General features: G+C 40.5%; 1 protein-coding gene across 1 annotated transcript; it reads right to left on the bottom strand.

Annotated features, from left to right (window-relative positions):
- Positions 1–844: 844 nt before the first annotated feature.
- TASL (TLR adaptor interacting with endolysosomal SLC15A4) lies at positions 845–13797 on the bottom strand. Its single transcript, XM_022562115.2, has 2 exons — positions 13570–13797; positions 845–2302 (listed from the first exon to the last, which is right to left on the bottom strand). The coding sequence occupies exon 2, from the start codon at positions 2299–2301 to the stop codon at positions 1384–1386; it is 918 nt and encodes a 305-aa protein (XP_022417823.1). The 5' UTR covers position 2302; positions 13570–13797; the 3' UTR covers positions 845–1383.
- Between the last annotated feature and the right edge of the window lie 310 nt (positions 13798–14107).

Here is a 14107-nt window from a genome sequence, read left to right as displayed (position 1 = left end):
AGGCCTTGTTTTATAGACCCTGAATTTGAATATCATAATTATCATATCACAAAATATTCTTATTTTTATTTTAAAATGTCTGACAAGATTCTTAGCTCATGGGAGTTCAAAGGATGTAACTGGATTTATTGTAATCATTTCCTAATATGCAAATAGCAGATCATGTTGTACACGTGAAACACGTTATATGCAGATTACACCTCAATGAAAGAAACAGGTAGCAGGCTAGATTTGGCCAATGAGTCATCATTTGCCAATCCCTGAGCTAGAGGAATGGAGTAGACGGTAGGTGCTCATGAAGCTACCATTCCAGTGCATGAATTTACAGAATTTGATGTCATGGGACCCTAGAGCTTGTAAGAGGATAAAGAAGACCCCCTTCCTAGCTCCAGAAGGGTCAAGAGGGCATGTAGAAAAGGAAGGGAAAAAAATGGGAAAAATAAGATTCATTCTTTCTTTTTTTTTTGCGGTACGCGGGCCTCTCACTCTTGTGGTCTCTCCCGTCGCGGAGCACAGGCTCCGGACGCGCAGGCTCAGCGGCCACGGCTCACGGGCCCAGCCGCTCCGCGGCATGTGGGATCTTCCCGGACCGGGACACGAACCCGTGTCCCCTGCATCCGCAGGCGGACTCTCAACCACTGCGCCACCAGGGAAGCCCTCATAATTTCTTTTGAAGCTTAGTACCAACAAGAAAATCAAACACGGCAAAATAAAGCAGTAGTTTAATATTCACTGTGTGGTATTTTCCATTTAGAAAATTTCATCTCCCCCAGTAAACAGAATTACATTTGAGTGGCAGTGTTTGTGGCTGTAGCGAAGTAATCACTACACATAAAAAACACAATTGCAATTTGCTACTGTTTTAATCTTTATGAAGAATATATTTTTAAATGATCTGGTACAGGGTAGGGAAGATAGATATAAACATATCTTAAAGACTGTTTGAGCCTGTCTTTATACCCAAATAGAGCAGCCTTCCACAGTCCATTTCCCTCCAGAAGAAACAACTTGGAGGAATTTACTTGAGTGACAAACATATTCTTGACTCCTTCCCCTGAAACCTTTGGCTTTTAGTTTTGCCATGGTGTACATTCTTATTTGGTTTGTCTTTTTTCTTTTCTATATTCCCTTAAATGAATCTCTTTTTTGATCGTTTTTATTTTTGCTTTGTTGCTATCCAACCCTTGCTTTGAAGTCGTTATAGCTCCTCTCCCCACGTTCCTTCACATGTAATATTATGAGATTTCCTCTTAATCCATACCTGACCTCCAGCCAAGCTTTTCTTATCTAGCTCTTGGCAACCCCTTCCTGTACGTCGTCAGAACAAGTGAATAATTGTTGCTTAGGATTTGAGTGGTTGAGAAAGGAACAGAAGCCTCCTCTCTATGGATTCACGTTACTATACTGAGAAATATGGAGACTCGGAGTGCTAATTTCAGGAGTGCTGACTTCAGTTGACACCAACTGTAAAAGGCTGTTAATGACTATATCCCTGGCTTTTGAGGTCTCCAGGTTCTTCTCTCTAGAGACTTGAATACTGATTTGGTCCACACTTGTCATGATGAGTTCAGATGCCAGAATCTGGGTAGGAGAACTGTCATGAAGCACAGTGTCCATAATGTACTGCTTGTATAACTCCACCACCTTCTGCTCCAGGTATTCGTTCAGCACTGCATTCGAAATAGGCTTCTGCATTTGCAGGCTGCTTTTCTCTTTGATGCTGGTTATTCTCCAGTAGGATGAATACCGCTGGATAGGTTTGGGTGGGAAGTCGCTGGGCTGAGTGGAAATGGAATCCTCCATGGACAAAGGAATCTCCGACGATTTCAGCAAAGGGCCATGTTCAAAACTGCTCTCAGAGGGAAAATCTGTTGTCACTGAATTAATGGCCATCACTTGGCCCCCTGCAATATGTAAGTCATTGTAATTCTTGCAGATACTCTTGCAGGAAGGTGGAACCAAGTAGGTCTCTCTGCTGGGGTCTCTGTATAGTTCACCTGCGGCCAAGTTTGGGCTTTCAAACACGGGATTGGGGTTTGTCTGCAACACTGTGATTCTCGGATTTCTACTGCGTTGGCTGTCTCTTGAATGCACTGAAGAAATAAACTTGCCTGAGGATTTGCATCTCACATAGAGACTTCGGACTTGTGTTTCATCCACGGAGGAATAGGAAAGAGTAGCAGCAGCTGTGGCTTCTGTCTTCTCTTCCTTTTCCTCAGCCACCTGCTCGTTATAAGATGTACAACTCCACTGGATGTCACTCTGGTAAGCAAGTCCACTGAGATACCCTTCTGACAGCATTCTGGAAAGAGAGTTAGTAACAGTGGGGGAAAAGAAGACTGGAGTTTTATAAATTGGCAGTTGTTCTATCAAAAAAAGTAAAGGACAATAAATAAGTTCATTTCATTCATTCCCCAAGCTAGTACTCATTCTGTGCCTGCCGTGCGCCAGGGCCATAGCATGTGTTGGAGGTATAAAGATGAAATGGGCACAGTTCCACCCTTAAAGAAGTTTCTCGTTAACAACCTGGGGCGAAGGAGGAGAAATGACAGGGTATGTTTCAGAGAAGGTGACATTTCAGCTAAACTGAAGGCTAAGAGCTCCATCCCTAGGCACAGAGTTATAAGAGAATGTGGTGACATGGCCTCTTTGGCATATATAAGAAAGACACTGAGCATAAGCAGAAAGGACTGGGGAAATAGGTTGGAATTGGATCCTGAAGGGCCTTGGGAGTCGGGCAAGGGCATTTGCCTTCTGCCCCGAAGGAAATGGAGAGTGATTGAGAAGCTGCAAACTGGGGAAGCAGCATAACTAGTGGTTTATGAAAAAAATGAGGAAATTTGTGGCAGATTCTACTGAAAATAAAAGCTATATCTTACTTATCATTGTACTTTATCCCTGGGGGCTAGCACAGTTGTCTGCATTTAGGAGGGAATCAAAAGATACTTAACTTGAATTAAATAATTAACAGCAGCGGCATGGCATGAAATTAATTCACCATCAACCCATCATGAAGGACCATGAAGCCTCGTCTACCTTTGCTGCCCAGGATGGCTTTCTTGCTCTATCCCTCCCAGTTTTTACGATACGTCCTGGAAATGTCCCTGTGTCCGACTGACGTTTTTACCTCTACCCTAGTCACCAAGGAGCTTTCCTGACTGTGAGCTTTTCCTCCACCTGTGCCACCCCTCCACCTTCAGCAGTTGTCACTGGATTCTGGGGTGGCTAGAATAGGCTAGAAGCCAGCAGCTGCATTTTCTAAAAAAGGAACGTGCTGGTACTCCTGGCAATGGAGCAGCAGACGAAAGCAAAGAGAACTGGTCCTCTTTGGCCCCGAGGGCTGGGCTTCGAAAACAGACCCGTCGACTTGAGCCTGAAATTGACAAGTGAAATTAGAAAAGGATTATTTTAATCCTAAGGATCCTCTTTTTAAAAGAATTTTAGCCTCTCTTTTATAGTCATGTAGTTATTTCCCAAGTGGACTTTTTCATTGTATCAAGTTAATATTATTAATGCAGTATAATTAGTATAATTGTTTCTGTTGTATAAGGGTAATATTTTCAGTGTTTATTTCTTTTGGGGGAACTATTCCAAGATATATTGAGCAAATTTATCAATTATTTAAATGTTTACTCCATTCCAGGCACTGTCACGTACTATGAAGATACAAAGTTAAAGGTCTTCAACAAATCCGTGAAGTAATTTTCGTATGCTGGACACACTCATAAGGGTAAGAAAATGTTCTTTCCTGAAAAAGCTTTTTAAATGCGGTTCTGCTCTCAACAAACCGAACATCCAGGCGAAAAGGCAGACCTATACATGAGAAAATAGTTAACAGAGCAAGAAAGTTTATCATAAAGGCTTTACTAGTGACACCGTTACTTCACGACCCTCCCTCTCTGCCCCACCCCGGCTGCCAGTAGGGCCCTCCACCTTCAAGACCTCAGAATGTCATTTTGGAAAACCAGAGCAAAAACACAACTCTCAGCTTTTGAGTTGCTAAATAGGCTTCAGAACCTCTTGGCAGAAAGCATAGTTGTAGCGAAATGGCTTTTGAGATACCATAACCGAGCTTTTAAACTTCGGAATCCAGAACCCTAAATGACTTAGGGCATAATATTGACATATCAACAGTAGACTCAATGGATGGAATCCCCGCGGAGGGAGAGAATACCGCTCCAGATAGATCTGGGGAGCCCAGAGTAGAAGAGGCCTGTGCCCTACCTCCCACATAGAACCTGAGGAAGCACGAAGTCTCTCTTCTCTCCTGCCCAGCATGGAATGCCTGGGCGGACAGGCCTGAGGCTGCCCCGTGAAGTCTGCTCACGTACCAGCATGCTGCCCAGAGCCTGCAAACCCGGAGAAGACCTCAACTGCAGATGGGAAGATTGCAGACATGATGTCTATAGACTGTTAACCAGGGGCCAGGAGAGTGACAAGTCACCGTGAATGCCAATGGGACTACATGATGACAGCCAGAAATGCCGACCCCACACACCACACACACATCCCCAGCTGACCCTACGGCTTTATGGAAGCAAGCTGGAGCTTAGAGGCAAACCCAAGCTGGAGGGACCCCTGAAGTGGCTGAGGAGAGTGTGGTTAACAGTGATTACTCAGAATGTGAGCTCAAAAGCAAGATCACATTGAGGTAGAGAAAAGCAAAGATTTCTAGGAAAAATAACAGATTAGGCATATATCTGTATTTTTTCTTCCCCCAAACTTCACTGAAACAACATTAAATGATTTTTTTAAATATAATACACAAGAAAAAGGAGAACAAGAGAAGAGACTAGAGCAATTACATTTTAGAAGCTGGAAAGCAGTAGGCTGGGGTGAATGACTTCAAGAAGCAAATGAAAAATCTCAAAGCAGTGCAGTCCAACAGAACTTTCTGGGATGCTAGAATGACCTATATATGTGCTGTCCAAAATATTAATAGCCACATGTGGCTATTAAGCACTTGAAATGTGGCTAATGAAACAATGTCATTAATTAATGAATTAACTTTATTTAATTTAAATTATTAAAAAATACCACATAGCTAAGATACTGGACAGCACAGACTTAGGAGATAGTGAAGGTGATAATGCAGAATCACTCTTGAGAATCACCCTTGTCCCCATTCAGTCGTTATCCCAAATCGCCTACTGTTTATCATATTTCTTTTCATATTAAACAATCAGCCATAGTGGATTCTTCTCTCACTTTATGTGGCTGATGTTTATGGCCCCTCCGGGTAATCTCCACTCCTTCACCACAGTAAAGGAAGCCGGTCCAGGATTTTGTTTTGAGTATTGAATGAGCCCTTTGCCCCATTTGCCGTGGACTGAGAGCTTTGTTGGTACCTTAATTCTGGTAGAATAAGAGACCTACCATTCTGATGTGTGGAGCCCAAGGCAGACCAGTACAGTGGTAGGTCCCATGATGGAAAAGCAGAAAATATGTCCTAATATCTAGGGATAGATACCCCCCTGCCTAAAGGAAAAGATTCCTACGAACAAGGAGTGGGCGATAGGGTCCGGGAGGTAAGTTGAGACATGCAAGGCTGTGGACATTCAGTTTACCCTGAAGGCAGTACAAAGCTCTGGAAGGTAACCAAACTTATTCAAGGCATGGTGTGATCTGTCAGTAAAGGGCAAGAGGAATTTCAGCAGGATTGGAGTCAAGGACCCGAGTTAAGAGGCTGCTGGGTTCATGCCCACCTGAGGTGATTGGGAAAGGAACCAGGAGGAAAGTAGCAGAAAAGGAAGAGAAGGGATGAACTTGAGAGACCATAACCGAAATGGGGAGGCCAGAAGGAGCCGGGAAGACAGCTGATGGGCTTAGTTTAGTTCCTCTTGAGTCTGACATGAGTGCAAGTGTCTAAGTGTGCATTGGAGATTCAGGCAGGGAGCTCGTTAGAGGGGTAACTTACAGTCAACAGTGAAATCGTCTCCCAAGTGTGGGCTGTAGGATTTTCTGCTTGGGGGCTTGAGAAGCTTGTGAGTGTAATCATTTCTGTGGGGAACCTGCCTTGAACAGTACAAGGAGGAATGAGCCACAAGAGCTGCAGTGTCGATAGCTTTGTAGAGACTACAAGGGCTTCAAATGTGAACAGGTCACATATAAAAAATCTACATTCAAAGGTAGAATTTAGTTGTTATTCAGACTCATTAAGGCAAAAAAAAATTCTTGAACTGGTAGTCAAGAGACTAGAATTCTAGTTCTGACCTTGCCACTAGCTGCGGTTTTAGTCTAGTTAGTGGCAGGTCTGTAACAGGGCTAGCATTTAGTACTAGCTACAACCCAGACACTACGTGCTTTCTGTGTACTGAATCAGTGGATCCCCACAAAAACTCAAAGATGTAGGTACTATTATTGTGCTCATTTTATATATGTCAAAATTAAGTAATCTGTCCAAAGCCAGCAGACATTCAAATGCTGTCAGTCAGAAAACGGAGCCCACTGGAATTCCCTGGTAGTCCAGTGGTTAGGACTCCACGCCCCCATTGCAGGGGGCCCGGGTTCGATCCCTGGTCGGGGATCCCTGCAGGCCATGCACGTGGCCAAAAGAAAGAAAGAAAAGAAAACAGCCCATGCTCGCATGTCATTTAACCTCTCAGAGACTCAACTTCTTATCTGTAAATGGAGAACGTGGGATTAAATTAAAGAGTCCCCTGAAACTTTAATATTGCATGGGGTTTTGAGTATGTTAAGAGAACAAGTGAGGTGAGCATTACTCAGAATCAAAATCAGTTTCTAAAAGCTAGCAGCAGAGGGCAGCAGAGAGCACACTAAAGCAGCTTTTGAAAGATTTTTCTCAAGCAATGGAGAGAGTAATAATGTGTGAAACACACACATTATACATATGTTAACTCATTTGATCTTTATGAAAACCATTTAATGTACCACTAGAATAAAAATAGTACCAGAGGGCTTCCCTAGTGGCACAGTGGTTAAGAAGCCACCTGCCAGTGCAGGGGACACAGGTTCGAGCCCTGGTCCGTGAAGATCCCACATGCGGCGGAGCAAGTAAGCCCATGCGCCACAACTACCGAGCCTGCTCTCTACGGCCCGTGAGCCACAACTACAGAAGCCCACGCGCCTAGAGCCCGTGCTCCGCAACAAGAGAAGCCACCGCAATGAGAAGCCCGCGCACCGCAACGAAGAGTAGCCCCCGCTCGCCGCAAACTAGAGAAAGCCCGTGCGCAGCAACAAAGACCCAACCAGCCAAAAACAAATAAAATAATTTAAAAAACTAGTACTACATATCATGACATCTTAAAATTTTAAAATAGAGAAAGTTATTTGGGTTTGTTTTGATTAATTGTTGGCATTTTTCTTAATAAATTTCATTGATTATAAAATTCTTAGAAGACCTCACTCTTCAAAGGTATTATAAAAGATATACTTTAAACAAATGTTAACATATTTGACTTAATTTTATCTGAGACAATAAAACTTAAGCCAATGGATTACTTCAATTGTTCAAAGGTATTTTATTGCTTGAATTTTTATTTCTCATCATAGAGAAGATAGAGATAGAGATATATCTGGAATTCTCCATGACTGATTAACTGTGAAGGAAAAGACTCTCAAGGACATTTGCAGATGAGATGTTCTAGGCAGATTTAGCCTCCGTTAATCATTATCAGACAGGGGAATACCAAAATTAACCTGATGTGTAAATTCACAACTTAGAAATATGTGCTGAAGTCCAGCACGTTGTTAAATCATTTACTTGGATTTCATAAAACTGATGTTATAACTCTGTACATAGAAATACTTTTTCTTTCTAAATAAATATTTTTAATAAAATACCACAGCAAATAAACCACTGAAGTAGAAATCCCATAGGATTTTTTAAATTTTTGTAGTCCTTTATCATTTTCATGGGACTTTTTGAAGAAATGGCTTAACAAGACAAGTCCTTAAAACAGCACAAAAGTATGAAGTGCAAATATTTTAAAGAGTAACATCACTTAACAGTACTCAACAGTGGAAGCCATACCTTTAGACTTAAGAAAAAAATGCTCTTGGCCATAAGGTTAAGTTTCGACTCTATTTTCTAACTTTGAGAGGCTATTATTCCCAAATGTTGTTTGTCTTTCTGATGAAAGGCTAATAAGGCAGAAGAGCTTGTTCTGTTTTGGATTCTTCCCCCCACCTCTCTTTTCAAATGAGTGAAGAAATAAGCAGCTCTCATTTAAAAAAAAAAAAAAAAAAAAAGGAAGAAAGGAGAAACAATCTGTGGCCGCCCCAAACTGGGGCCTCGGATACAAGATCTGAGCCTTTGGGGTCACATCACTGGCCTGTAGAGGCTCAGAACCCTGCCAAGGTCAGGTGTGCATCTCTGGGGAGGAGGAGGTGAGAGGCGCGAGGAGCCGCCACGCCATCGAGATTCTCTGCTGATTGTCCATGTGAGGGCCGCTCAGTTGATGGAACTGACCAAGAGCAACAAGATCCCCAAAACTGTCCATTGCAGGACCCTACAAGTAAGTGAAAAGGCTAGAGGACACCTCCAGGAAGTACTTGACTAACCAGTCCCTTCTGAGTCATAATCCCAAGGGGCAAGGATGATCCAACAGCTTTCCAGAGGTGCTTGAAAAAAAGCTTTGGTTCCGTTCAGCTGGTCATTCCTGGTAGAGCCCCTCTAAGTGTGTAGACTTCATGGCCAGCTGACAGTCACCACTGGAGTTGTGTTGTGTCAGTAGTCTGGGAGAAAACCAGTAGTTGACGAGGCTGGAGACTAACAATATAGACATACTTTTAATTTACACTGAAACAACACAAGCATGGATTCAAAGAGAAAAACTAAAGAGGGAAAAAATTTATAAGAGGGGATGTTTGGAAAAACCTAACTTAGGGATCAGCAAACTTTCTCTATAAATGGCCAAATATTTAATATTTTAGGTTTCTATCACAACTACTCAACTCTGCCATCATAGCAGGAAAGCAGCCACAGACAATATGTAAACAAATGGGTGTGGCTGTGTTCCAATAAAACTTTATTTACAAAAAAACTTTATTTACAAAAACAGGCAAAGGGCCAGTTTGACCTGTAGGCTATGGCTTGCCTATCCTTGACCTAAGTCAAAAAGCAGATGCAGTAATTGAGATAGGGCACAATAATAAAAACAATTGTGTTGGGTGCTTTCCAGACATTACCCCTAATCTTCCAACAACAGTGCATTGTTAGACATTATCATAATCCGGGTTTTCCAAATGAGAAAACTGAGATTAAGATAGGACAAATGACCTTCCCAAGGTCACAAAGCAAATAAGTAGTGGAGGGAAGATTCAAGTCAATTTACTAACCCCAAAGATCTGTTCTTAAACATATCACACCTACTGCCTAGTTGAGAGCAGTTAATATCACACAATCACGACAAGCAATTAGTCCTTCCAGGAAAAGGGTACCCGCCCTGACTCCATTTTAATAACAACCCTTGCCCAATAAAGGAAGGAAGGTGCAGTGAAGTACAGAAAGAAAAGCTCCAAGAAGACAGCCAGTGCCCACCCCACAGGGCTACACACATGTCCCAATTGTGTATCAATGTTCATATGTCTTTGAGATATACAAATAATTTATCCTCTGCTCTTTTAATCTAACCATATGAACAGTTTCCTTAACCATTCCCACAGCTACAGCCTGGCGTCATCTTGCCCTTAATTTTTCAACCGCAGAGTGATTTAGTATTACAGATGCCCTGTTTAAGTATCAGCAGCTCCCCATTACCTCCAGGATAAAGTCCACACACGTTAGGCCCTCGTGATACCTGTGTTTTTTTTTTTTTTGGTCCAAATTATTTTATTTATTTATTTAAGTTTTACATCTTTATTGGAGTATAATTGCTTTACAATGGTGTGTAAGTTTCTGCTTTATAACAAAGTGAATCAGTTATACATATACATATGTTCCCATATCTCTTCCCTCTTGCGTCTCCCTCCCTCTTATCTGCCTTCTTCATCTTACCTCTGCCTGTTCCCACAAGACCCAGGATGCCAGCCATGCTGAACTCCTCCCTGTTCTCCCAAATCCCATGCCCATCCCAGGCATTTGTCCCTTTCTTCTTCTATCCTGAGAGCCCTGGTTCCTTATCCATCCCCCATTCCACCACCACCCTTCAAGTCTCATATCTCAACCTTTCAGAGCCCCTGGCCATCCATTCAGAATCCTGGTCCCTAAATTAGAAATGCTAAATTCTTCTCTCCCCTACCCCAATATATTTATCAGGATTGCATAGAACCTTAGCAAATTCCAGTTGCTACCGTAAACAGTGAAGTAAATCATTGGGACAGTCCTTTGAATGAAGGAGTAACTGGCAATAGCAAAAGAAAAGCAGAAGAATGAGGATTGGCAGGAAGGGCGGTGGGGGGGCCGGTGTGCGTTGGGGGTGATAAGGTGGCAAAACAGATCCTATCTCTGGAAAGACAGTTCGCAGGCATGCAAACCAAGACTTCTGCGAAGCTGGTTGAGACAGTGCAGAGAAGGCCTCTACCGTGGCACAAAAAATGGAGACAGTGGGATGGGGCTGCCTCAGAGCATCGTGGGATGTAACCTCACATAAATAAGGACAGGAAAACGTTATCTGCTGTTTCATAGACAATCTATAGCCTAGCTAGTTGGGGTGCAGCTTGGTTCCCTCCTGTCAGCATGCCTGCTCATATAGATCTGCCTTTTAACAGAAAATAGTACATCTACAGACACATCTCACGTTAGCAAATAATTTCTCATAGTAGACATTGAGGTTTTTCTTGCTTTTTTACTGTGTGCAATCACTGCATATGCCTGCAGGAATGTTTCCTCAGGCCAGATTTGGAGAAGCCAAATTACTAGATCACATCTATTGCAAATTGCCTTTCAAGTAGCTTGGGCCAATTTATTTTCTCACCACCAATGTCTGAGATTAACTGTTTCCACTGATATTCTTCAACACGCTATTTGTTTTTCATTTTCCAATCAGATGAGCACATTTATTTTTGCCTCAAATTTGAGGGTGAAGAAAACTGTCTTGTTAAGATTATATGTAGGTGATATACCAGAAATGTTATTTTTAATACCGCCCCATCCTCAAAATACTCTATTTCATCTCTTCATCTCTTTATTTCCCCTATAATCTAAATTCTAGATCCTTTAATTCCAATCTATGATTTTTAAAGATCTTCTTGATTTGGGGGACTTGCAAATAAACCACTGAAGGGTTATCATTGAAAAACTTGAATATTACTTTGCTCATAATCTAGTTATGATACTGTAACCAAATCCATATTACATTGGGTTTTTTTTTTTTCTTTTGGCGAACAATACAAGAACTTTACCCAAAACAAAGGGTTTCTTTAGGAAGGATCTCGCTATATGAAAAAGCATCTGCATTTTCCTGACCCTTACCTTTGAAAGTACGTGTTCTTTAGAAATGGAAATAACCATTGACTTAATCATATACCTTGGATTATATCCCTCTTATTTCATATTTTGTGGTATTTGTTGATAGATGCTCTAAAGTATCACTTACTTTGTATTTCAGTTCCTGTTACAAAACATGTAATTTGGGATTATCGATTCTTCTGTCAAATATGAAGTGATTCTTACTTAATGAGTTAACTCCTGAAAGTCTAATTTGATGACTAATATAATATAATCGTAAGTTAAAAGGCCTCCGTTTTCCATATTAACATCAACAAGTAAATAATTTTCTGTTCATTTCTACTTAGATCCTTATGACTAAAGGTAGCAGCTACTTCCAAGGGCTTTATCTGGATATGAATTTCCTTATTTCAGAAAATGTAAATTTTGGTGCAGACATATTAGTAAATATATTTTTATCATAGTTTGGATTTTTCTTCATATTCTGTCTTTATGTCTTACAAACAGAAAAATTAAAGCTTATGATCACTTTTTTGAAATACTTTTAAAGTATTTTGACATAAAATGAGAGGACTAAAAAACTAAGAAAAATGATCATGATAGAGTTGATTGATGTTAAATTTCCTTGGTGGTATAATTCTTAATCATTGTTAATTATGTTGTTAATTATGGCTATCACCATTAACATTTACTTAATTGTGGGCATATCAGACAAATGCAATGCAAGATACTTGATTGGATCCTAAATTTAAAAAATAAAAACTCTCTAAAGGACATGTAGATAATTGGAGAAATTTGAATATGGGTCATATATTAGATAATAGTATTGTATTAATGTTAAATTTCCTTAGCATTATAATCACGTAGAAGACTGCTCTTTTTCTTCGGAGATACAGGGTCAAGAATTTGAAGGTGATGTATCCTAAAGTCAACAATATACTTTCAAACAGTTCAGGGTAAAAAAAAGAAAACACCTGTGTGTATGTGTGTTTACATACACATACAGAGAGAGAGGCATAGCAAGAGAGAAAAATAAATGTGGCAAAATGCTACAACTGATTAATCTACATAGTAAAAACGTGTGTGCATTGTACGGATACTCTTCTTTCCATTTTTATATAGGTTTGAAACTTTGCAAAACAAAAATTGGAGGGAAAGTAACTATAGTTAGTTAATGAAGGCAAATTTACATTCTATCATGTTTATGAAGAGTTCAGAGGGACAATATCTTATATATCTAAGATAATCATTAGGTCTGTGTTTGGAAATGTTTCAGTAACTTGAAATAACTATTGAAAACATCACTTTGCTCTGAGATAATAAAATTAGCGCATGTTTGTATATCCCCCAAATTACCATTATAATATGAATGTTTTACACAAATTTCAAATACTCTGCACTCCTCCAAGAAGCTTCTCAAATTCAGAAACACGATCTTCTTACACTGACCTATGCAAGAAATGGTCTACAAATACCAATATGAATATTCTGGCCAAACCAGGTTTATATTTAAGTACAAATATTTATGCACACACAAAGAAAAGAATGGTTGAGCAGGTCTAAAAATAATTCAAACAAAAGCCCCCCTGTGCGTGTACTGTCTTTAGTACCAACAGGGAGACTTTCCCCAAATCACCCAGATGGCAATTTGAAAAGCATCATCACTGTAGATCACATTTACTTTGAGTATGTCCTGCCACAGTGAAAAACACTTATCACAAGCTCGCCCAATGAATAATTGAGAGTTAAATCCAATTGGAATATATTGTGATTGTATTCATCTCTAAAACTACATCACTGTGACCGAATTTGAGTGGTGCTGTCCCTGCAAAATTCTGCCTAGGTTTTTAGGCCTTCTTTGAAAAACGCAGATGCTAAACCTGTGTAGCAGTTAGTGAACGGGGACTGAATAAATTACACAACAAATATTTGATCAGACCAGTCAAAATTTTTCAGTAAAAAGAAAAATTGTTAGAAATGTCCAAAGTGTGAACATGAGGTAAGAGAAGGGGAGTGTTGGACTGCATTTCTCTTTATTGTCTAACTCCATTGAATGCTTGTTTACATGCCCACTCACCTCTGATCTGGTAAATGAGAAAAGCATTTTAGATGGTCATGGGATTGGATCTGAGTTCTGATGATAAAGGACGAAGAAAGGGTAGGAAGAGAAATGACAGAAAAAGTTCACAGCCATAGGGTCTCTTGCCTCCTTTGCTTACCTTCACTAACCAGTCTGTGCCTTTGGTCCTGCAGAAACACCACGATTGACCATATAGAGATGAACAGGCCAGCCAGTGCTTTTGCCAGAAATGTTCGCAAGCCTTTGGTGAGTCTACTTCACTGATAAGACCAAGAAGCTAAGCTGCTCGTTGCACTTGCCATTCTTTTTATAACTGATCCTATGGAAAAAGTTGTTTTTGCTCAAGTCTGACTTGTGCTCAAGAAGTGTGGGAAGTCCCAAGAAAGGGGGAGGCAATAACTGACAAACCCACATCGAGCCGCAGAATGGTGTTTCTTCCCCTTTTTCGAAAAATGAAACCTATCTATGAAAGTGCCTCTGGTTAAAATAGTTTATTGCTATACATTATGTAAGAACCCTGTCGACATAAATTTATTCCTCTAACAAGAAATTCTCTAGAACCCCTCTCCCCAAAGAGAGCCAAGTCAGAGATGATTTAGCAAATTCCCTGTTTCATCATTAACCTATAATGTTTAAGAAGTATTATTTCTCAGTTGTACTCATAATTTTTAAAAATG

The sequence above is a fragment of the Delphinapterus leucas genome, chromosome X (genome assembly GCF_059928025.1).
Source record: "Delphinapterus leucas isolate spDelLeu-1000000601 "Yukka" chromosome X, BTC_Dleu_Yukka2, whole genome shotgun sequence".
NCBI classification, from domain to species: Eukaryota; Metazoa; Chordata; class Mammalia; order Artiodactyla; family Monodontidae; genus Delphinapterus; species Delphinapterus leucas.
This window is presented reverse-complemented; position numbering and strand designations above follow the sequence as displayed.